General features: G+C 38.6%; 1 protein-coding gene across 1 annotated transcript; it reads left to right on the top strand.

Moving 5' to 3' along the window:
• Nucleotides 1-20,804: 20,804 nt before the first annotated feature.
• On the top strand, nt 20,805-24,495 carry cited4a (Cbp/p300-interacting transactivator, with Glu/Asp-rich carboxy-terminal domain, 4a). Its single transcript, XM_057354203.1, has 2 exons — nt 20,805-20,915; nt 22,167-24,495. Exon 2 carries the CDS (start codon nt 22,177-22,179, stop codon nt 22,915-22,917), a length of 741 nt encoding a protein of 246 aa, XP_057210186.1. The 5' UTR covers nt 20,805-20,915; nt 22,167-22,176; the 3' UTR covers nt 22,918-24,495.
• Nucleotides 24,496-24,601: the final 106 nt, after the last annotated feature.

Here is a 24,601-nt window from a genome sequence, read left to right as displayed (position 1 = left end):
ACTTTGGGCCAGATTTACTAAACGGCAAAATAGCGCGAGAGTGCAATTTAGAAAAAGTGCCGATGGGAGTGGACATTTCTACCGGTGATTAACCAACAGACGCAATATCTCATTCCTTTAATGACCAACACAATCTACTAAAGGGTAAGGTATGGTTGTGCATAGGACCTACGCCGTAGGCAACCCGCCGGTTTTCATTTTTACTTGTGCGTCAGTGTCCGCGTTGACAGGCAATGACCACTACTGCGGAGCCTGTCTGGTCACCCGTCGGAGAAAAAAAAACAAGACCCACAAATCCGTGGCCACAGTTTTGTAATTTGTTCCCTCAATTTATAAAACAGTGCTCTCTGATTAATAAACTGTACCCACGAGTTTCCAATCCGTGCTCTCGGTTTTGTAAACCGTCCCCTCAGTTTTTGAAATCTGTACCCACAAATTCATAAACTGTGCACAAGCTTTCGCAATCCGTTCCCACAGCTTTAACAAATTAGACCCTAATTTACCTAAAACGTTTAAACATCTTAAATAAGAATTATGTCAATGTTCATTAATTATATGTCTGATTTTTTTCATGAATTAAAAAGTATTAGTTAATTGTACGGACAATGCGCATATCTATCGTCAATTAGTTAAAACAATAAAAGCATGAACACGCAAAAATAATGCACACAAGTCAATGCGCATGAGCTCCACATTGGAATATTGAAGCACAATACGCAACAAGAAGACGTCTTTCGAGCTTTTCTGTAATTATTATAACATTGATTAGGTTTCGTTCTTAAAGTCCTTGTGAACTTACATTACAAATAAACACATGGACTTTGGAAGATTGTGACACACGGTTATCTGTGCCAAACCTTTTAAATGCCAGGACCCTTTTTCAATAGAAATATAGAAGAAATACATATTTCTCTTTAGAGATGCACAATGGCAAAAAAAAACCCATAAAGGTTCATTTTAATTATTCCCCTTGATATTGTAATTGAATATTAGATTTAACATTAAGTATAACTTTCTGTAAAGCAATTATATGTCACTTTTCTATATAAACATCCAAAAAACAGCTCCTGAAATATTTTATGATCAGGTCAGTTTTATTTCAAACACATTAATTAAAACTAATTAGAACTGTAGACAAAATAGGTAAAAATTATAAAATAGTATGTTATTAAAAAATGTGTTATTTTGCAGCAGACAGATTGTTCCGTTGTGCGTAAGAAACGCGGACTGGCATTAAATTGGTTTGACGTTGGACATTCGATATTCGTGAATTTAGGGACCATCTCTAAAGTTACATACACATTAAAATACATGTTTCCATGGATTATTGATATTTATTAAGAAAAACCGTCAAACCATATGCAAATATTCCTATGTGTTTCACTGTACAGTTAGTTTTGTGGCTTTAAATGCTATTGAAGTTGGAAACATGTATTTTAATGTGTATGTAACTTTAGAGACGGTCCCTAAATTCACGAATATTGAACGTTTAATGTCAAACCAACTTTATGCCAGTTAAATGGGGCAATGAACGCGTGCTTTCGCGTGTGTAAACACATTAAGACAATTTATAATATAATCTAAAATAAAACAGTAGCCTATACAATATTCGTTAATGTTCCTGCAGGAGCTTGTTCTTATGAAATGCAGAGGCTTCAATTCTGCAAGTACAGTTTGCAAAACGGATTGCGAAAGCGTGGGCACAGATTATGAATTTAATATTCATAATATTAAGGCGGAATCCGCCTCGTCCGCGCTCCATACCCTCTTGGGACCTGGATGTGGCCCTGGCAAGCACCTTCTGTGGCGGGCTGGGCAGAGCAGCCCTGCCCCTTAGGCCGGGTATCTCCGGAGTTATTCACAACATAGCTCTAACCGGACCTAGTGCTACCAGACGTTGCAACCCCCCAGTAGGGCAGTTCCGTCTGATTTATCCTCATGCTGGTTCCCACCTTGGTAACCCATGACCTCCCTAGGTGGACCTCCACCTCGCGGTTAACCCCTTCAGTTCGCACTTTCTTCCCATGAGCTCTCCCTATCGGTGAGACCATGTTGGTATCTCCACTAAACTCCTCCCTGCGGTAGGAAGTGGTCTCTGTAGCGCATCCCCCACTTGAGGAAGTAGCGCTTACCCAGTGGCCTTACGGTTCCGGGCGGCTTCTCGCTGTTAGAGAAACAAGGCTGCCGCCTGTGAGGCCGAAGGCAGGGGCCTTCCCACCTTTCAAGAAAGCTCTGGGACCCCCTACCTACCCACTGGCAGGTTACAATTTCGCGGTAGCGCTCACGGCTGACACGCCCAGGCCAGTCACCGTCGCTTCGCTGGAGATTGTGACAGGGCACAGTGTTATGGCGTTTTCCATAGGAACCCCATCTGTCGGTTCGACACAACGTCGAGAGGACGTTTGTCCTCCTTGCCACAACATGTGCTGTCCTCTGCAGCAGTCGTGAGAGGTCTCAGGCTCCTCAGAACAAAGGTGAATGAATGAAGCACGCCGTCTCCCTTTTATACCCGGATTCCCGGGGGCGGAGTCTGGCACGCAAATTTCATTCGCCAAATTTTCATTGGCCTTTTCTAAGTAGTTGGAAGCGATTGGTTCTCAGGGACGAACCCCATCTGTCGGTTCGACACAACAGTTCGAACTGAGGTTACATCCGTAACTGAGACGTTTTTACACCAATTTTTTTGTGCCATATTTATAGAAAATGGATGCCAACTAATTTGAACAATAAAGACCTCCCTACTAACCCTAACCTTACCATACACTTTATTATTAAACACCTGTTAGCCATTTTTCAAATATCTTTCTTCATCTTGTTGAAAATAAATGCCTGTACGATATGACATGCTGTGAAAATTTAATAACAATTTTTGTTCTTCCAACACCAATGAATGTGAAGTGTGAATGTTTTTTGATATCAGGTTATAAATATATAAATGCATACGCACGCGGTCTGTGTATTAAAAGTAGTGGGAAATTCACGTCCATGAACATGAATAAATGGATTAAAAATGTCATGTCTATGCAATGAATTGCCTTGAGACTGGGTTGGAAAACAACATTTATCAACATTAGTTTACCTGATGACTTTCCTTTAGTTCATTCTTAAATAAGTTATCAATGATTTAATTTGAGATTGAATAGCAACATCCAGGAATAATTTATTTACAAAAAAGTTTTACAAATAAACATTAAAATTCATTAAAAAAACATCACTATACATATGGGACCCAATATGCAGAAGCTCCGCAAAGCACATACATCAATCAGCACCAACATACATCCATCATAAAAATAATCTGAATGACTCTAGTGGGTCAATACATTTCTTTTGCAGTAAAACGATTGGTGTATGTGAGAAAATACTTAATATAGTTAAGCAAAATACTAATCAAAATACTGCTCAAAATATATTTTGGAGGCACACCAATAACCTCAAATCACAATGGTTCTTGTGTGTCTCATGACTACATATTAAACTCATTTAATGAAGAATGTTTGTGACTTTGGAAGGAACAATGTTCTCGTTTTCTTATTCTGTGAAGTCTCCTGAGCTTTACACTGTCACATTTCCTTCACTGTTCTCGGGTTCTCACGCTATAACCTTCTTTTGAAAATGAATTCACACAATTTAGAAATTTCATACCACAGGATTTTAGACCTTTCTGGCTGGGTCACAAACAAATCCATCATTTCACAACTGAGACAGAGTAACATGCTGACACATTACTGATGGAACCAACAACTGTAAAGAATATTTGCTTGAACAAAGCACACATGAGGAGATAAAACCAGCGAGCAGACTGGGCAAAGATCAGCGACTCTCTGCTGGCGTGTGTTTCCAACAGTCCTTCAAACATTCCCAACCCGCAGACTGTGACCTTCCCTGCAGGGTCGCCATGGAGACGCTGTTAAGAAGCCACTCGTTCCTAAGCAGCGGTTAGCTCATAGTGACTCAGCCAACGAGAGAGAGAGAGAGAGAGAGAGAGAGAGAGAGAGAGAGAGAGAGAGAGAGAAAGAGAAAGAGAGAGAGNNNNAGAGAGAGAGAGAGAGAGAGAGAGAGAGAGAGAGAGAGAGAGAGAGAGAGAGAGAGAGAGAGAGAGAGAGTCGCTGGCATCAGCAGTTGAACATTGGACTTCATTGTTACATTTACATGTTACGACATCATTAAAGCTGAGGTGTGTCATTTTCAGTATTAAAATATTTTTTGCTATCTCACTTTAATGTGCAGATAGCTATAAATAAACATTGATTTACTTGGAAAGCATAAATGCTGTGGCTTTTGGTACCTCACGATTCGATTCCTATTGATTCTTGGGGTCATGATTCGATTAAAAATCGATTCACGATTTTTCGATTTTTAATAACGATTCTTTTGTGACATATGTTTAGCCTTAACTGGTGCCGTCCCGTATCCGGGACAGCTGATTTACTTTTGATTTACTTTTTTTAAAAGATTTTGCACGTGAATTCTTATCTTATTGTGACAAACATTATATTGTTGGAATGTCTCTAGAAAACATATTTCATCACCATTTGTAGAATAATGTGTGTAGGAAGAGTAATTGTTTCTTTTTTTAAAAGAGTGGGCTTAAAAATGTTTATGTCCTTTCCCTTCTCACAGTATAGTTTCATACAAATTTATTGTTTTTATTTTGTTTCTGTGCTTGTGCATTTTTTCATTGTGTCTGTTAATTGGAAAAGTTAAAAACAGAATCTCAATGTCTGTTGTGGTCAAATTTCAGATCAAGTGTTAAAACCAATGGAAAGCATATGGCCCCCTAGTGGATTTATGCAATATTGGAGCTAAAATACTCACGGATGCATCAAAATTTTATGTATGAAGACCGAACTTGATACAACAATTGGTGATCCTTGAGACTTTGACTTATGAATTTTTGGGGCTGATCCGTAATTATTTTAAATGTATTTTTTTATAAAATAAAAACAAAGCTTTTATAGTTTTTTATTACAATAAACATAACAAAATCACTTACATTTTTTTGTGATTTCTTTTTTTTGCAATAATCTGCTAATTTTCTTCTTTTAAAAAGAATTCATGAGTTACAGCCATTTTAGTGCCAACAATGGGTTTTCACGTGTAGGCTTAAAATGGGATGCGCCAGTGAAGAGGTTAGATTTTATTCCATTTTGCTTGAATGATGGCATTCGATGTGAGTCTTTACATTTAGTCTTCTCAAATTACTTCACCTTCGCTTTACAAAGCTTGCATATTGCATACGTCTTGTCAAGCTCCTTCTTACCATAGAGTTGATAAAATCCGAAGTATTTCCAAAAACTTGCCCTTGCTAAAAATGGGACGGGGTGTATTTCTTTTAGCCCCGCCATTGCTTAAGCTTGATGCTTAATGAGTGCGGTTTCTCGACTGTCTGGGTGCCGCACCGCTCTCGCAAAAAGGTTCCGCCTTTTTTGTTCCGACAACATCACAAATTGTTATTTTAACTAGAAAATCGATTTTTGGAAATCTGTGAATCGATTAAAAATCGCTAGAGGACTGAACCCACCCCTATACCGGATACTCCACCGATACCGATAGCCGATAATTCAGAGTGTAATCTGACGATACCACTACCCAAGATTAAATTAATATTTCTTAACTTTCTGAATTTTATTAATTAATATCATTACTATTAATATTGAACTTCAAACTTGTGATGTTTCTTAACATTTTCTATTCAGAGCACAAATTCATTGCCTTTTCCTGTCCACATTTGATTGACAGGATATATCCGCCCTGATCATCATCTGTTTTTAATCTATCTACCCATAGTGTGAAAAATAGCTTTAATCAACCGATACTGATTATTGGCTGATATATCGGTGCATCAGTACAATGTTTCAAATGTAACATAAATCAAATTTTCATTTTGGCTGGTTTATTCCCTTAATCATATCTGCCTGCAAATAGAAAGCAGGTGTTTTTTTTTTTCATTATTTAAAAATAAATGTTCAATTTTGATTTCATGTTGACCTGAAAACTTGTTCTGAAAACAAAATCAAATGCAACGACATCCACACTCTTCAAGCCATTTCATATAGACTTGAAGTTGGCATACCTTTTCTATTTAACCCTGGGAGTAAGAACCTGTCAGTATCTTATAAAACAAAACAGACTAGTGTGTTTTATGCAAATATTATAGCATCCATGCCATCTGAGTTGAAACACAAGGGCGCATGTCCAGCCAGACAAACAGCAGAGCAGAAAACATCAACATGAGGTGAATATATCTGATCTTCAGTCCAACAGTCAGACAGTTTGGGTCGAGCTCGTAAACAGAGAAACAACACGTGATTCAAATAATAAACAGGGAACCGTGTCTTCCTTTGGCTATGTCCCCAAACACTATGTTTGTAAACAAGTGTTTGGGTTTCCGTTATGGGACAGTGTTTTTGTTCAGCAAAAATAAAGATGTTCAGGAAATGCTCCCAAGTGGGAAAAATTATGCTATATTTGAATAGTCATGTGATGCATGCTGGACTGGCTTGTTTTGTGTCTGCTGTGAATAACACGTGTCTGAGGAAGAACTAGTCACGGGGTTTGTTTGTAAAGTAAAATGTTTTCAGTTTTGTTTTAATTTGTTTCTATCACGTCTGGGTCGCCTGCTGGGGGGACCTCACAGTTTGTTTGAATTAGACTTTGCTACCAAAGTGTTGTTGTGTGTAACACAGTGTAACGTTACTTTAAAAAGTGAATGATGATTGGTCATTTTAATGTCTGCCAGACATTGGCTTAACATCTGAGTGACTTTCCTTAAGGAAGTGCTAATGCATTATATCTGAGCTAACAGGAACTTCAGCTAATATTCTCTCAAATTTCTTTAAATTTCTAATATTTATAAAAAAACTATATATATCAATATTATGTCATTGCTAAATGTTTTTTTTAATTGGTGTTGGTTATTTTTACATTGTTATTAGAACATTTAAAACATTCAGAAATAATGTTTTTATTATTTAACATTTTCATACAACTTATTTTTGTTATCTGGGATGGTGGCAGAATGGAAAGATTCATCGGCAGATAATCAAAAGCTTTCAAAATATGACCAGATATGAGATATATTTGTCGCAACCGTACACTGGTCTACCACACTGTTATCCCTGAAGTTGTTTCAACCCAAAATGATTTAGTACAATAAACATAAACCCTAACACTTTTGCTGTATTATTTACTTTTTTGAGTTAAGTGCACGATTTGCCTATGTTTTGTAACTCTACCAATTGTTTTAAGTTGAATTAATGTAAGTAAGCTTATTTTAGTCAGTTGTCATGGCAACGGGCTGAAAACGAAGCAGAACCGGAACACGAGACATCCGTCAGAACACTGGAACACAACACGATTTACTTTGGCGCGTTAAGCGTTTCTATCAACGTTTGCCGCATGTTGAGTTGAATTACTTTACGTTTTACTCTAAAATAAATATCTGTTGATGAGAGGTAATAGACTTTAAGAATTCAACGGAAGCATTACCGACTTGGACTTTAGTTACGCGTGGGTAAATTTGTTTTTTACAAATACAGTTCTTTTCTGCAGTTTTGGGGTCAAAAAGCACGCGGACATAAAAAATATAACGTTCGATGGTGTTCGTACCAAACATTTGTGAGTGACCACAGAGACAATACTTCACCAGTTCGGTTTTGTTCATGTTATAAATTGTTTCATCAAATTTCACATTACTTTTGTAAGTAGCGTATTTCACAAACTAGCTCACGTTTACAAATCGATATTTTTTCATGCACATGATGAATAATATTCCAAGTTAGATATAAAAAAGTGCAACCTTGTGGTGTCAGCAAAGCTAGCTAAGTCTGTTCTGGCATGTCATGCTTGATAACTTTACAATATGTTATTTTGACCACACCAGATCGGTGTCGTTCATTAAAGCTTTTTGTAAATGCAGCGCAACTTAATCAACACTTCACATTACTTTTGTATCTTAAGCATTGACTAGTGTATGTTTACAAATCGATCTTACAAATCGAAGTTAGATATTGAAAAAATGCAACCTCGTGCTCATCAACATGGTGTTAGCCAAGCTAGTTAGATACTTAATTTATTTGAACACTAAGTGTGCTCTGCCATGTCATGCTTGATAACGTTAAAAGCTGTTTATAAAAACATAACAGATCATAAGTACAGTTTGCCTTATGTTTAACCTGGTATAATCAATCTAATGTTTTTTTTAATACTTTAATTGGTGGATGAAATGAAGAAAAAAACGAGTGCAGTCTGCATCAGTCAGAGGATGGGCCTGACACTATCTTTCAGAAGAAAAGAAGTCGTAATCAACAAACCTCCTGTAAGCCACTAATTTTTGAAAGTCAGGTAATGTGAAATAACTATTTCTATCAGAAGGAGTGCAACCAATAAGAATTTCCTGTTGTTACATGTTTTTTTTATGCTATTTTAGGTGTGCCAAGAATTTCTCCGGGTGGTTGGGAAGAACCTTAAACAGGAGTTTTATGGCTCTCTTGATCGTCACTGTACACAATTGATTCAGATCTTAAGGTCAAAGAGAGGTCTCACGGGCCAGATTTTGAGTTATCTTCTTCAGCAAATCAAGGTTTGTACATTCAAGTTTATGAAAGCATCATTTTAATGTCAGCCTGTTACGACTGTTAAGCAAAACAGAGAACAATGATTAATAGAAATTTTCTGAAACAATTTTCTCTCTGCCTACACTGTACCTCAGACCTTGCTGACATGAGATGCTGCTTTAAGAGGGCTTCCAGTAATTCTTGGTGATGACCCAACTGAGTTCTTCACATCATGCTTTGTAAGTATTATTTTACTGGTTTTCTGGTATTTGAAACTTAAATGTACTCTAGAATGATCTCATTAATCCATTGTGATGATTGTGTTTTCATAATTTCCACTTTCATATGTGGTCTTCTACTCACAAGGAATCATTTCAGCACGTGCCACTTGGAATCCTAAGCAAAGAAACTGAAGCTGTGGCACAGCATCCCCAGTCCTTCCGCCTCCATCCATCCTCTGTGGAAATTATCTCGGAGGGGAATGTTGTGATGGACAATTCGGAGAACCTGCCTCAGGCCATGTGTCATCTTTTTGGATTGACCTATGACCTGCATTTTGACAATCCCAAGTCCATGACCAAGACATTTCATTTTATTGATGTTATGTTTGGGTAAGAAAGAGCTGAAAGGCAAAGTTTTAGCACTTTCAAATCAGCTTGCCGTGTAAGTCTTGTACGTTTTAATTTTATGTAAACTATGCCTGTTCAGAGTTCGTCAATGTTTTTTTTCCGGCATAGTAATACAAAATAAGAGTACATGTGCCTATTTAGAGTTTGTTAAATTTGTGTTATGTTAGGTTGTACATAAGTGTACATACTGTGCCTTTTCAGATTTTGGAAAATGTGTATGCCTTATATTAAAGCAACAATTAATATTTTTCTCGTTTAGAGCCAGGCACATGTTTATGCAGTAAACACAGTGAATGAGTACATATTGTGCCTATTTAGAGTAAGCAAAGCAAAGATGCATATAATGCAATTGGTATTTCATGTATGTTACTTTTTGGAAATGTTTGTGAATTCAAATAAATCCTTGTAAGATGTATTTTTTGTTGTGGCTTATTGTGCACTCAGTAAATTTAAAAATACCAGTTAATTTGGACTATTCAATTCAATTCAAAATTTATAACTTTTTATAACATAACTTTTTTTAAGTTGAATCAACGTATATGGGCTTACAGTGTAGAAACATCCGGACTGCGAGACATAACCTAATAAACCATTTAAAACATTTGACAATTTCGTTTGTTTAAATTAAGCCGCGCGTCTACACAATGGAGAATCACATCACACGCGCTCTCAAGAACATTTATGTAATTGATCTTTTGCCGCTATATCCTTTAAAGCGCCAAGCCGCCTAAGGCCCGATTCACATTTCGCGTCTTTTCCGCGCGCATATTCCTTACTTTAAATGTAGACGCGTGGCAGGCGCGCGAACAAAGGGGGCGACGCGGTCGAAACGCGCATACGGTGCGAAGCGCTCTTTTTTCAGGCGCGTCGGCGCTGCAGAAAGCAGCCGCAGGTCATGTGACAACAACCAACCAGCCAATATAGACAAGCTCAATGAAGATGGAGACACAGATGATCACAGCATAACTAAATCTAGTAGCTGTTGCAAGGTATTTTCAGTGCATATAATCCATATCCTTTGTTTATGCCTCCTCGTCTCAACCGCTATCGTGGCCCATGGTTGCTTATCGACGAAACGCACCAGGAGAGGCAAAGTCCAGGCGCTTTGGGAAAAAAGGAGAACTCAGTGCAGCTCGCGTTTTCCGCGCGGTTTTAGACGCGAAATGTGAATCGGCCTAATGCGCTTCGTTTTAAACCTTTCCGCTCCGCGCGCGCTGCTTCTCTCCCGCCATAGACGCGCCGCATGAAGAGCAGCAAACATATTTATTTTAACAATGGTATGACACGCAGAGCAGGTAAATGGACACAACAGTAAACAAAATGAGGAAATTTTAAAGTATTTGTATCTGTCAGTCTGTTTACTGTTTGCTATATGTCTCCCAGCTTTCGACCAGATTTGTGATATTTTATGAACCACAACGTTATTATCTACATTTAGCACTATTGATCAGCATGTAAACATTTGTGACCCTGTGAAAAACCAGGCTAAAGTCTCATAATCTAATTAATTATTAGATTATACGCATCAAAGATTAATTTCAAGCATTAATTTCACTACGATTTCAATCTTTAAAATGGCATTATTCAGTCAATATTGAAGATATTGTTGTTATATTTTCACAGAATATTCTGTAGGATGATTTTAAGTAGAAAGCTGTAAAAAGACTTTTGTGGGTTTTCACAAGCAGGGTCACATTTTGTAATGAACAACGTTCTAATTGGGAAATTATTTAAATATAGAAGTAGTTCTGGTATGAATGGCATGGCAAGGCTAATTTAGTAAGTAAATTAGCTTTCTGTTTATGATGAGAGCATTCAAATTTTTACATTACATTTGTTGTTTGCGTGTTGTCAGTAGTTTTTTTATTTACAAATATTAAATATCAGACTTCTATTAGGAGGGCATTCCCCTAAAGCCACAGAGCCTACACATACATACTGTGGATATCAAAATATAAAATAAATGGCCTGATAAAAGATCATATCTTTTATGTATATATATATAGAGAGAGAGAGAGAGAGATGTAGATATATCCAAGTGGATATAAAAAATAAAATAGTGTCCGGACCTTGCACAAATTAATAGTATTTTCCTGTCCTTTTTTTGATTAACAGGGTATAACGGCCCTGATCATTGGCTATTTTTAAACTATCAGCTGATAGTGTGAACCGATACCGATTATTGGCCGATATATCGGTAATAAACAGTCCTACTGTTATTTCACTTGCCATAAGATTACCATATTCATTTACCATGGTGTTTTAATTGTATTTCGAGATGCATCAAACTATACCATGGTACTGCTTTTTTTTCTGGGTGAAATATACGTAAAGTAAAATGAAGAAAATAGACAAACAGACGCAAAGGGGGACTGGGTCAGTTGCTATTTGCTATAGTCAGTCAGTGGAATTAGATGCAGACGCTGTGGCAGTATACAGATGCAGCAGTGTTCAGAGTCATTAAGGCTTTTCTCAGAAACTGGATATCAGGTTGCCTGGCATGTTGCACCATACGGTGAGGGAGGGGAGTGTGTGTGTGTGTGTAGGAAGGGTCTGATCCTGTGGTTAAGAAGAGGGGGAGGTTGGAAGAGAAGCAGTGGTCTAACGGCTTTCTCTAAGTACAGCTGGAGGAAACTGGGTAAAACCGAGTAGATGGGGGCGGAACAAACCCAAACACAGCAGGTGCGCATGTGAGAAAGAAAAACAGCACACATACTGCAACAAAAACACACCGTGTGTTCTTTGACACTACCTGCCACAACTCCATAGTGAGTTTGTAAAGTGCTAAATGACGCTGTGATTTAACAGCGTTGTGCTGTAGAAACCACAAGGATCTATTACAGTCATCTCCTGTATTTTTACAGATTGAATGTAATACTGTCAGGTTCCCAGCATGCACTGCCTCGTGTTTGTTTCCATTTTTGCTTTTACATTCGTAATCTTTTTCATTTCTTGTTTTATATGCTCCGTTCTAAGAAAAACTGAATTAAAACGATTTATTTCATGTGTTGTCTTATAATATCAGACATTATCTGACTTACAAAGATTTGACAGTTCTAATTACAGTATGTAGTTGTAAACGCTGTCAAAGGTTGTAAAGTCCGGTCAATATTTGTCATCGTGCATGTGCGCGCTGTTTGTTTGTGGTATAACAGGATATAAAGTCCCAAGCCACAACATGTCTCTTGGCTGTGGTGTATGATGCTTTCTCACAGTGTTCACATCTCAGAGCACTCCTCCTCACGTGTCACTCTCTTTATTGCGGTGCTTACTACACTTGCTCGGTGGCAGCCTGCACCCATTGCAATTTACACTTTCTATTTATGCATGCGATCATGTTACTCATTTACTTCATTAGCGAGACAACATGGCGTTTCCCAGCGCAGAAGTAAAACCGGTGTAGAAATGTTGCGAGCAGTCGAACAAACACAAAGCCTTCGAATCATTATGAACTGAAGTTCTTCTTATCTGAGGGCTTTGTGTAAGTGCGTTCTGGGTACACAGCTACTTTCACTTTTCCACAAATATTGGTGTGTGTGTTCGGGAAGTCATCGGCTCTTGTTTATACCTGGCATTCACAATCGCTTACCAGAGACTCGTTGCTCTTCACACCTGGAACTAACATGCCACAGCTTTTGTGACTACATACTTCATATATGTGGCATATGTGGCACTGCATGTTCATAAAATGTGTGAAGGATGTAAAAGTCGACACACTGTTTCTTGTCTACGTTATTGTAACGGTAAAGAACAAATGCAATGTTTTGAGCATGTGACATAAAAATTGGAAAAGAGCGAGACCCTAATGCTTCTTCTAGTCATACCAACCTATCATCAAGCTCTTATGACCCTATAGGTTGTTTGTCACTTCCCTCAATTACGACCCGTAGGAGCATTTTCTAAACTAGTGTCTCTAGCAGCAGCTGAAGCCACAAAACTTTCACCTTGATGTTTTGTGGGGTTTAGTCAAAGTGTGAAATGGAAATTCTTGTGACTCAGTTGGTAGACCCTCAAGGTAACAGCGCGAGAATAATTGGTTCGATCCACTTATCCAAAACGTCTGCCAACTGCATATCTGTAAAAGCAAATGTTTAATATTGGAAAATGCTTGGTAAGGGACCGTGTACAAAGTTCACACATTACGTATGAAAGTGCCTGCATTTTGATTGGTAGTGATGGTCAAATGACATTTCATGACCTGAGACGCGTCTTTTGCTTATCTTTAAAACGTAACTGTAGGTTGTAATAATCTGCTAGCACAAATACCCATGTTTTTTTAGCAGTTTTGACAGTTAAAAATTTGTAACAAGTCGCACAATGTCTGGGGAGAATGTATAATCCCAGAGACAATTGTGCAGCGTTAATGTATAACAATGTCTCATACGTTCTGTCTCAGAAAGTCCACTGGTTTTAAAACCGTTTAGATTTTCGTGTAGGAGCCACTTGTAGATACGTAACGTTTAATTCGTATAAATTGTGCATTTCATTTCAATTCATTTTGTGTCTCAGTTCTCAAAATGTCCATTTGTATCATCTTCATTAAAACAAGTTTATTTCGTTTAACATAATTCCAAATGTCGTGTGCATTGGTCCAAGTATCAATAATGATTATCTTCAGTGCAAGTTCTTTATAGTCTCAAAGTTAGTTCAAGTTCCTTGACATATTTATACATGGGAACACCCTTAATAACATATAAACTATTAAAAACACACTAGAAGGGGCATAACCAAATACCGAGAACAAATTTAGGTCAACAATTGTGCTTTCCCATTTTCTTCAAAATCTAGCTGACACTTTTATCATTTCGTTTATTTCTAAAACTTCTAAGCACAAGGTTGTGTTATAGATTTAAAAAGGGGTGTACAGCAGATGACACAGAATGCTAATGTGGCTTGTGTAATGTTTCACAAAAACGTTTTGCAACAAAACAAAGTCCAACGTCCTCTTCACACAGAGCTGTGTCATAACCCGCCTCTGACCTACATGAACGCTGAATGCCAGATGTATCCAGGACAAGAGCCGGTCTTACCCAGTCTACACGCACACACACACACACACACACACACACACACAGGGTGGAGAGAAAGAGAGAAAGCAAACACATCATGGGGTGGGGAAACCACATTCCTGGAGTGCTATGAATAGCTAATGGGATCTTGAGGGAGAAGTGAACCTGCTCTGAGATGTGGAGAGACGTCGAGTGTACTCCAAGACATTCACGTCTGATGTGGCCAGCATATTGTTCACTGCTGTCTTATCTAAGAACCTTTTGAAGTTCAACAAAAATCTTTTTATCCGCATTATATTTCTTTAAAAAACCAGCTGTGCAGTGGTGCTTTCAAGAACCCAGAGACCAAACTCTTTTCCTTAACCACAATTGAGCTTTTTCCATTTAAACATCTTTAAACCAAGATAAATGTACTTAAATGTACTATTTTCTGTAAAATAATCTCTCATATTTATGAAACCTATTTAGTTTTAAACATAAATGTCTGGCATAAGAAAACATTGTAAGAATATTCAAGATAGATATTTTCTGAAAACACGTCTTCTGTTATAAGATTTACCGTAAAAATTCGCGGCAGCTGGAAAATTATGTAAAATTACATGTTTTTCTTGTAAATGGGCAGTCTTTTCTGTATAATTGGACATTTTTTACCATATATGGGAAAAATCTGGAAATAAAAGAGTAAAATAACAGTTTTATACAGTAAACGTGAAAATCTGTAAAACAAATAACAGTAAAATTATGTTTGTGTTACAGTGTGGGGAGAAATACTGATACTGAAGAAATAGTTTTAGCAGTGAAGAAATTAGAATACATATTTTATTTTTTTTCTCTCTGACGTTAAAACAAGTACTTGTTTTATTGCGAAATCGATTGAAAGTTGTAAACTTAAAGGGGTCATATGAAACGGCTAAAACGAATATTATCGTTTGTTTTAGATGTAATGCATTGTGTATACACCATTTAAGGATCAACAACGCTGTATTTCCCCCATACCGTGCATGTTTGTATCTCCTTTTTGCCCCGCCTCTCTGAAACACGCAGATTTAAAAGCGAGGTGTGCTATGATTGGCCAGTTCACCAGTGTGTAGTGATTGGTGGAATACTGCAAGCGTGTGAGGGAAATGTAACGTCTCTTACCATATTGGAAACATCAGGTTCCTCTTCAGTTGTACTGACAGGTACGTCCACCTTACTTGAGTATACATTTGGGCGGTCTTAGTCAAATCAGACCACCAACTGATGTAGATTTGTGGGGGTGTGGCTACACGAGGCGTTTCAGGCAGGTCTGGGTGAGCATTCGCTTTCAGATAGAATGCATCTTTTCTTCCCACACTTTCATTTCTGCAATTTTGCGTGTCTAATACATGCATGAGCAACTTATAACACCACAGACACAGAAAAACACGAATTCGTGCCATATGACCCCTTTAAAAGTTGTCATGAAACCAATGGTTGAAGGGGAGAGATTGAACAATAAGAAAGCTCTTCAATAAAGATTGCTGTTAAACAATTCTAAAGACATTTTATTAGGAAAGTGATCAAATATGAACTAAGGATGTATTAGGAAAGTAAACAATGTCATTTCTGATTTGATGTTAAGCGCGATCACAACATCTGTGAATATTTCCAAACCCAAACTCATCTCACAAGGCTTGTGGCTGTACATGAGTGTTGTTGTCATACGTGACCTGCAGTTCTGCTGGTTATATATATACAGTAGATACCGAAGTGCTCTTCACTGATATTTAGTTGTTGTGTTGGAAATTGTTTTAAGGTGAGTGTGACGATGAGCAATAAGAGATGACGGATCACATGGCGGTGTAAATATTTACTGTATGTTTTAAACGGAAAGGCCTTCATAAAGACTGTAGCAGTCTAGCTTAAAAAAGTTCTGCCGTTAAAGATGGTCATGTGATATGTAAAGTAAGTCTGTTTTAAATCTACAAACACTCCAGAAAGTATACGTTGATTCATTGTAAATCTCAAATGTCATGCATGCTCCATGAGCTTAGGAGTCACGGACATTGCTTGATGGGTTTTGGAAACTGACGGCTCCTGGTTACTCTTCTTATATTATAAGATCATTCTGCCTGACATCGGAGTCTGAGATTTTAGAATGAACTATTATTATAAGGCAGAGTATTTGCCTTATCAATTTGTGGATATTCAGGAGTTTGGAGGCCAGTATTGGGTAGATAAACTCATAGAGGGGGTCAAGACCCGGCGAATGAAATCAGCGAAGCGAAACATGACTTTAACACCACGAGACTCAGGCATGCAAGGTCTCACCCTCCCCCACACGTTTGCTTTCTTTGTTCTGTCTCTGTCCCTCATGTCCTCTCTCTGTCTCACACACACACACACGCGCGCGCGCACGCAGTTATGTGGATAGACAAGAGCAGTGTGCAAATCTACTGCATATGCTGACTCATACATGCACCAGGCATAAACATTCACAAACACACACTCGCACGCTCAAGCCATCTGACACAAACATGGCCTGATCATGGTTACCTGAAGCAACAGGTGAGAAGCTCCGCCCACTGAGCTGATAAACTCATGGGGTGTGGAGGGATCTTTGTACACAACACAGCATGCCGCAGTAGTTATGATGTAGACTAGTGTGTGTTAACTAAGCAAATAGTACAAAGTGTCTCTTATGAAACTCTAAATTCGCTCACTCCTTCACTCATTCCCTATAGAGCGAATGCTAAATAGTCCACCATATGGGGAAGAAGTGAATAAAAATGAGCGAACCATTTCGGACACTGACGTAACATAACCTGCGTCTGACAGTACTGTCGCGGACATTCGACATAACGCTTATATTACACCTGTGTTGTTTTATGGATTGTTTAATAAAATGGTCAAGTTAATTTTTTCCTTATTTGTTACATTTTTTTCTTACATTTATTACGTTTAATGAAATGATTTCATATATTTAAAATAAGCTCCACTGTCTATAACATTCATTTAATCTAATTATTCTATAACTGTCAACAAGAACAAAGTATAAACGTAGTATAAAGCATAAACGTGCATTCGTGGCATTAGCGGTCACACTCTAGCCTGCTGGTTCTAATCAGATGATTGATCCGCGCTGTATCATGGGAAATAGTGAGTGATGTACATCGGATGTACACTTAAAATCAGAATGCATTGTGGGTAAAAAGTAGTCAACAAATGTAGGGAATGAGTTCGGACAACACTACAAAATGTCGGACACCTGATATAGTGCACTATATAGGAAATAGGGGCGAATTCAGACACAGCTTGAGTTCAAATGTAAATCAACACTATAGCCATTATAGCACAAAGCACATGAACAATACATAGTATGCACTTCTATTGATGTGAAAGAGAGAGAGAGAGGTGTGTCACTAGCGTGTGAAAGGTTTGTGAAAGTGATACCTGCAACAACACACTATTAACCATCTCTTCACCCATCAGTAAATCATAATAAACATGTCCAGGTTTAAATTCATTTAAATATGATTTATTTTTTCCACTGTTTTGTCTCATGATTTCTTCAGTCGGATGCTGTCGTTTCATCTTATACGGGATCCAAAATGCTGAAGCTTTAAAAACATCCATCACAGAAACATTATCACTCTCATTTACCACTTTCTTTTACACTACAAACACTTTACTCCACCTTACAATGATAAGAATTCAACGTGTTATATAGCTGCAATATAAACTGTACCAATGATGTAAATCAAAGAATCTAAGGCAAAATATTTGTTTGTTTTTGGACTGAAATTTTTCATGAGATTTCAGACAGGCTATAGTTCAGGTATGTTTTGTGTGTGGTTTGCTGTATTACCTGTTGATTTCATACAAACCCAGGTCACATAAATCACTCGACGCAGACTTTGCGCATCGCTATCCATCCAACTCAAAGCTACAAGCATCCTAACATTCAAAAAAGAATGCTTTTCTCTTTTATGATGTTCAATGTTCAAAACCACACTGGCCAAACCTTAGATCACCACATTCCATGAAAGAAAAACGGATTCATCTTTGTTTCTCTGTCCACTCGGCTCTCAGTGGGTTTCTATGTGCTAAACACAGCTGTGAAAACATTCACACGCTTTTTATGAAATGTCACAGGGGGAAATATAGGCGCTGTTATGGAAATGCTCGACGCGCGCCACCTGCACATTACTGGGGATAATTTGTAGCGTTGCACATGTGTCAGAGGAGGCTTTCCATCGCTCTGACCTTTCTAGCAATGCCTTCATTTTCTCGCTCGACCATGCGGAAGGTCAAATGGGGCTCTAGTCTCAAATTGAACCTGTTGGTTGTAATTATACCTTCCAGATGACATTTTGTTAGTCCAGGCATGTAATTGTTTAGGAAAAACCTTATTAACTGTGTTGTTAAGAAACATGATGATTTAACACCAGTGAGGAGGATTTAATGTCAAGGATGTATTTTTCTGCTTGTTTTGAAAAGGTTTTTTACTGTAAGTGAGCCATTCATACGCTGGCCGATAGCGTTATTTCATTATTATATTATTTGTGCTGTTTGTGTTGTTGTGCCTTCAGATTCAGTAGAGTTATGCAAATGAAGTAATGCCACAGACACACCCCCAACAAAAATCTGTGTTGAGTACAGTTTGCACGCCACAATTCCTTATATCACAGATCTGCACAGTACTGCTCAGCCCTGTCATATGAAACTGATCTTTAAAATGACAAAAGTTCACTTAGCGCCTACAGTACATGGGCAAATCTGCTATATGACCGGTTTTATCCACGGGCTTTTAATTATTATAATGTCCATTTTGGGCTCAACAGATGGTGTGAGAGGTTAATCCGCTGTTGAATGTGTCTTTTTTTTTGGTGTCAGCAGTGATGTAAAACTGCACACTTCTTCACATTATAAAAGTCTGCAAATGCCATTAAAAAATACATTTTCACACCCCATTAACAGCCATGTTCACCTCAGGTGGTGTTTTAAAAGTGGTTTAAGCAATTTCTTTCCCGTACGGTGTGTTTCTCAGAACATATTCACATTAATAAAGCGCTGTGCTCTAAATAGGCCATTGTGGTCCTGTGCAATACACTGAGGTGAAGTCAATCCAGATTAGCAAGACAGGCTAATTTTATCTTCTTATTAGTTGGGCCATCCGCTCTTGACACATTTTGACATCCCACAAGGAACTGCATGAAGAATTTCAGCACTGAATACCTAGATAAGAGAAATAAAATCCTCGGTTTGTCACAGGAAAATGAAACACTGAACAGGTCAAAGAAAATATATCGTAAAATAATACATTTTTCCAGTAAAATGACAAAATATAAGGATATATAAAAATGTTTTCTCTGTTTTTCTTGTAAATTTGCTGTCTTTTTCTGTAAATTAACTGTAAAAAATGACATTTTCTGCCTGCTGGGCGCCATAAATAAACTATAAAATAAAAAAAATATATTGTAAATTTGCGGTACTTTTCAGTAGTTTTTTGACCGGATTTCAAAAATACATACATTTTTTCAATTTTACGTGGAAAATATTTTACAGTGTATGTTTTCTAAGAATAGTATGATGATATTCTGCTGGTGGGATGATGAGGTGTTCACCAGGAAATTGTAATTATGCGGTTAGTCAAAACAGCCCCCGAGTCTCAAGAATAGATATGGCTTGAGTTCCTCCTTCAGTCTGGGTTTATACGCTCTAATGTGTTTTAATGTCCGCCAAGCATAAATTATATGTCTGATCACTTTGGAGAGAATATGACAACAAGCAGCATGATTTGAGTTATGATTTGTGTCCACACTGCAAATGCTATGTGTTACACTCCAGCATGTAGCTGCTTCAGGATTAATTTACACTTTAACAAAAGAGACAATGGAAAACAAAAAGAGAAGGCAGAGAGAGAGAGTGATTGCACCTACATGTCTGGTGGCCACATTCCTTTCTGCATGACTATTTCTTGTCTTGAATGCCACATGTGAAAGTGTGTGTGAACTTCTACACTAAACTCTAAGTATATATAGTAGAGCTGGTGTCAGTCCATTAGTTCATTTTACATCAGCAGCTTGTTTCTGGCTTTCTCTTTAAAATGGTAAACAATGATTTGCATAAGAGAAGAAATGCCACAGCCTGCGTTTATGTTAACACCAGCAAAGACTAGGTGCCAATCTGAAAAAACATCGGTTTAATTGTCCTACGAGGACTTTGTCATAATAACATCATCAGTCCTAAAACACACAACAGACCTTATTTTACTGGAAAAGCATTATTACAAACAACCTGAAGAAAACCAAAGAATGAAGCCGTGGTGAAAGAGTTTTCTGAGTCGGCCCACAAATTTATGTTCATAGATCTATAAAACCCATAATCCTACAGGTGAACATATGAATAAATAAAGAAAAAACAATTGAATTTTAAATCAAGATATGTGATGTTTCCCCAAATGAGTGATATTTGGCTTGATGTGTTATTGCTGAGGACTTAAACAGCACATAAAAACGAAGGCCATGTGAACAATTGACCAGTGACGTCTAAGATTAGAGGAAGAGCCAATCACAGCAGACAGGGGGAGGGGTTAGAGATAGCCCTGCCCACGCTCTGTGTCTTTATGTATGTGTGTGTGTAATCCCTGCTGGCTCAGAAAGCGCTCAGCAGCACACAGTGGATATACGTGCGGCGGCTTGAAAGAGACACGCAAGACAAAAGAGCTTTTTTACAAGAACATCATCGATTTCACGGTATGTGTTTCATTTCAGCTCATCACTCTTATATTCTGCTTCGTTGACTGGACCTGCTTTTTTTATTTAGAAGAGTAAGAGATGTGTGATACTGTATTTCTGTATTTCAAACCTCTATGTAATGTCACAGATTTAATAACAATTGTAATATTGGACACATGATTGGAGAGTTTAGGTGTTCTTTTTGTATTCTGGTTTAGAAGGTGTTCAACTCTAAATATGTCATTTTAATTTTCTTGACCTAAATGTGTTTTGTGTAACATTGTCTCAATGAAAGAGAACATGGTATAGTAAGTTATTGTCAGTGTCTTTCAGTGTCAGTCTCTCTTTTATTATTTGCTGTATTGAGAATAAAGATCTTTTAGTTGAGCTAGTCAGTGTAGGAGACGCTTAAAGTTTTCTGTGTATAAATACGCAATGAATTCAGTGTAAATGCAAGTATTTCTATTTCAATTCTCAACACCGTCTGACCTCATTTTAGTAGAGATAGAAAGCATTGCTTTATGTAGAGAGACAAAGAGAGATATGAGGTGAGGTCGACCCCATAATACTTTTTTTCTGTCATCTCCTACATTTATTTCATCGTAGATTGAAATGTGCACTTCCAAAAATAAGTTAATACGCCCATTATGATTTGTAGCTCTGGACCTCTTGAATGAATCCATATTCCATAACAACACATTTAGTAACAATAAATCCGACTGTGGTTTTGAAAATATAAAAGAAGAGGAGAATGGTATGAAATAGGAAGAAGGATCTTCATCAGTGTTATGATATTTGCGATCCATGTGACGTATGCAAACAGATGAACAGTTCATTATAGTTGCATTGACAGTTTGAATCCAAAACACCTCTTCCAAAATCCTAAACGTTGTCATGTTTTGCAAGAAGATCCCATCCATGGTTTCTTTTTGTCACTATCTCGTGCTGGCATGTATCAGGCAGCGGGTTGGCTGGCTTTGTTTGCTGAGCACTTAGCGCTTCCGTGCCGCATGTTATTGTTTTGATCCTCCGGGAGGCTCCTGTAGACTCTAAATCTTCTGTGAAGAGCTCTACTGCTGCTTTCTTCAAGCGTTTAAGAGCAATGTGTCAAGCTTTTGGAAGCGCTTAAGTCAACTGCGATCGATTTAGAAACATGAACATTCCTTGTGTTAGGTTTACATTGTTGTCAGTTTATGCGCTTTCTAGAAGTGTTTTAGCCGACGTCGAGTGCTGCTCCCCATGGCTAACATTCTTCTCATATCTCTGCAGTTAAGAAGCCATGGCCGAACACATGATGATGCCCATGACCCACGGCTCCGCCGGCGGAGGCCTGCACGGGTATCGCATGGGAATGAACGGCCCTTCCCCACACGGACCCCAGGCCGGCCTGCGAACCCTTCCCAACGGGCAGCTCATGCACTACGGCAGGGGTCCTCAGAGCTCCATGGAGGCGGCCATGAGGCAGAGGAATGCGATGAACGGCGTCATGAACGGTCACATCAATGGCCAGATGGGCGGTGGACACCCCCACCAAATGCAGCAAGCCAACATGATGTATGGGGGGCCGAATCCACAGCAGCATCATCATCAGCAGCAGCAGCAGCAGCAGGGACATCCTCAGGCACAACATCATCACATGCACCAGAACCCACAGCAGTACATGGGCGGAGGAGGTCTCACAGCATCTCAACAGCTCATGGCTAGCATGCATCTTCAGAAACTCAACACCCAGTACAACGTGCACCCGCACGGGCCCATCAACGGGCACCACATGGGAAACGTCCAGCACAGAATGGGTCCCGCTCAGTTGGCGGGCATGCAGATGGGGATGGGTGGACCGGCGTTGGGCCTCAACGTCATGGACATGGACTTGATTGATGAGGAGGTTCTAACGTCCTTAGTGCTGGAGCTCGGCTTGGACCGCGTCCAAGAACTGCCTGAGCTTTTTCTAGGACAAAATGAGTTTGACTTTTTCTCGGACTTTGTGTGCAAGCAGCAGCCCAGTACTGTCAGCTGCTGAAAGGACGGCCGAGGTTCTGGTCCCTCGAGCAGAGAAAGGCTTCGATCACCAAGACAATGTCAATCTGTTTGCTCTTAAAGAATACTTGGCAAAGATTTCGAAGAAGAACTGGGTACTAAGATTGGCCAGCTGAAGTGTGGCTTTGACGTCTTGTCCCTTCAGGTTGATGTTGACCGACTGCCCGGGGTCGAATGTACATTCACATGGTGGAAAAAGGAGTCTGCGTGGAACAACACAGAAACCGCTTTGCCCCCTAAGGGGAAGTTGGAGTCGATAGCATTTAGAAATGTATTTATGTATGATGCCTACCAAAAAGCAGACGCGATGCAGAAACCTGCCTTTTGTCAAACTAACGCCAAGACTTGAAAGATGATGTTTGTGTGGGAAATGAAGGCTGGTACTTCAAAATAGGTGAAGCTGGCTTTAAAAAAGAGCTCTTAATGATGTCGGAAATGGTTAACGGGATGATGATGTTTCTTTTTTTCTGCCTTTAGTCAATTCAACACTCATGTGTCCTATATTCTGGGGTATATATTTCTGCGTAAATGTTGAGTCTGATCTCCCTGCACATGAGTCTGAACTGTAGAACTGCCTTATAGTGTCTTACACCATACTGATACTGCTAACTACTCACCGTTGACACTCTTACCTCGAACCATGAACAGAGGATTCTTGTTTTTGTACGATTTAAAGAGAAAAAGATGACATTCGCTCCTATGCTCTCATCAGGCCACATACGTGTGACTTCACTTGTGTCTAAATCATCTCGAATGTCAACATTGCTCAGCTGTCGTTTGATGCTCACCATTGTACCAATTTCTTGATTTGTCAGGTCATGTCCGATGGTCCAATAATTACAAAATGGACATTTTGTTTATTGTGTTGTGGTGGGGTGAGGGGTTTGAGAACTTCCTGTGGTGTTGTGTTGGTAGTTTGTTCTGTTCAGGACTCTGTGGGGGTTGGGTTGGTATAGAAATAGCACAGCATACAGTACTAGTAGGTTAATCTGTTCCATCAGAGCTAGAGCCCCAGGCTGGCTCGTTTCTGTACGTACAGCATCAGACGAGTGCACAATGGTCACCGAAAGGGAAAAAAGCACAAACAAGGAAACGGAGAGAACCAAACGGATCATATCTTGTGTTCTGTAACTCAAATTTGGCTGGTTGTTTAGGGCTTTATAACATAATGAAGGGATATTAAGCTTATCACATTGATTCAGTTTGTTGTATTTTCTGTATCTGTAGAGACTACGGTGTCTTCCCTAGTTATCTGTGGCCTTTTATTTGCCACGCTTGGAAATTTGAGAAAATGGCATCGTGTAACAGGATTTTTTTTTCTTAAATGAGGAATGTTTGAAATGTTGACTCGCGTAACCCTCCCCACAGATCAGTTCAGAGTGTCAGCAGCAGGTTGGTTTTGTCTGGACAAAAATGAGATTGTATGTTCTCTTCCAAACGGTGTGCTGTTATTTGCTGTTGCTGTGCTCCCTCAAATGCTTTTGAAATGTTGTTGATTCTATCTTAAGAAAATGTATTTATTTTCATTGAAAATAAAATATTTATTTAAAAAAGTCAATTCATTTCATTTTGTTCCCAAAACATCTTGCGTAAAGGCTTTTCACTTTAGTTTGATTTAAATAGCAGTTTTCACAATTTTCATTGTTGCAAAGCAGCTTTACCTACAT

The sequence above is a fragment of the Triplophysa rosa genome, linkage group LG16 (assembly GCF_024868665.1).
Source record: "Triplophysa rosa linkage group LG16, Trosa_1v2, whole genome shotgun sequence".
In the NCBI taxonomy this organism is placed as follows: Eukaryota; Metazoa; Chordata; class Actinopteri; order Cypriniformes; family Nemacheilidae; genus Triplophysa; species Triplophysa rosa.
The sequence above is the reverse complement of the archived record's forward strand: the minus strand, read 5'-3'. Positions and strand labels throughout refer to the sequence as shown.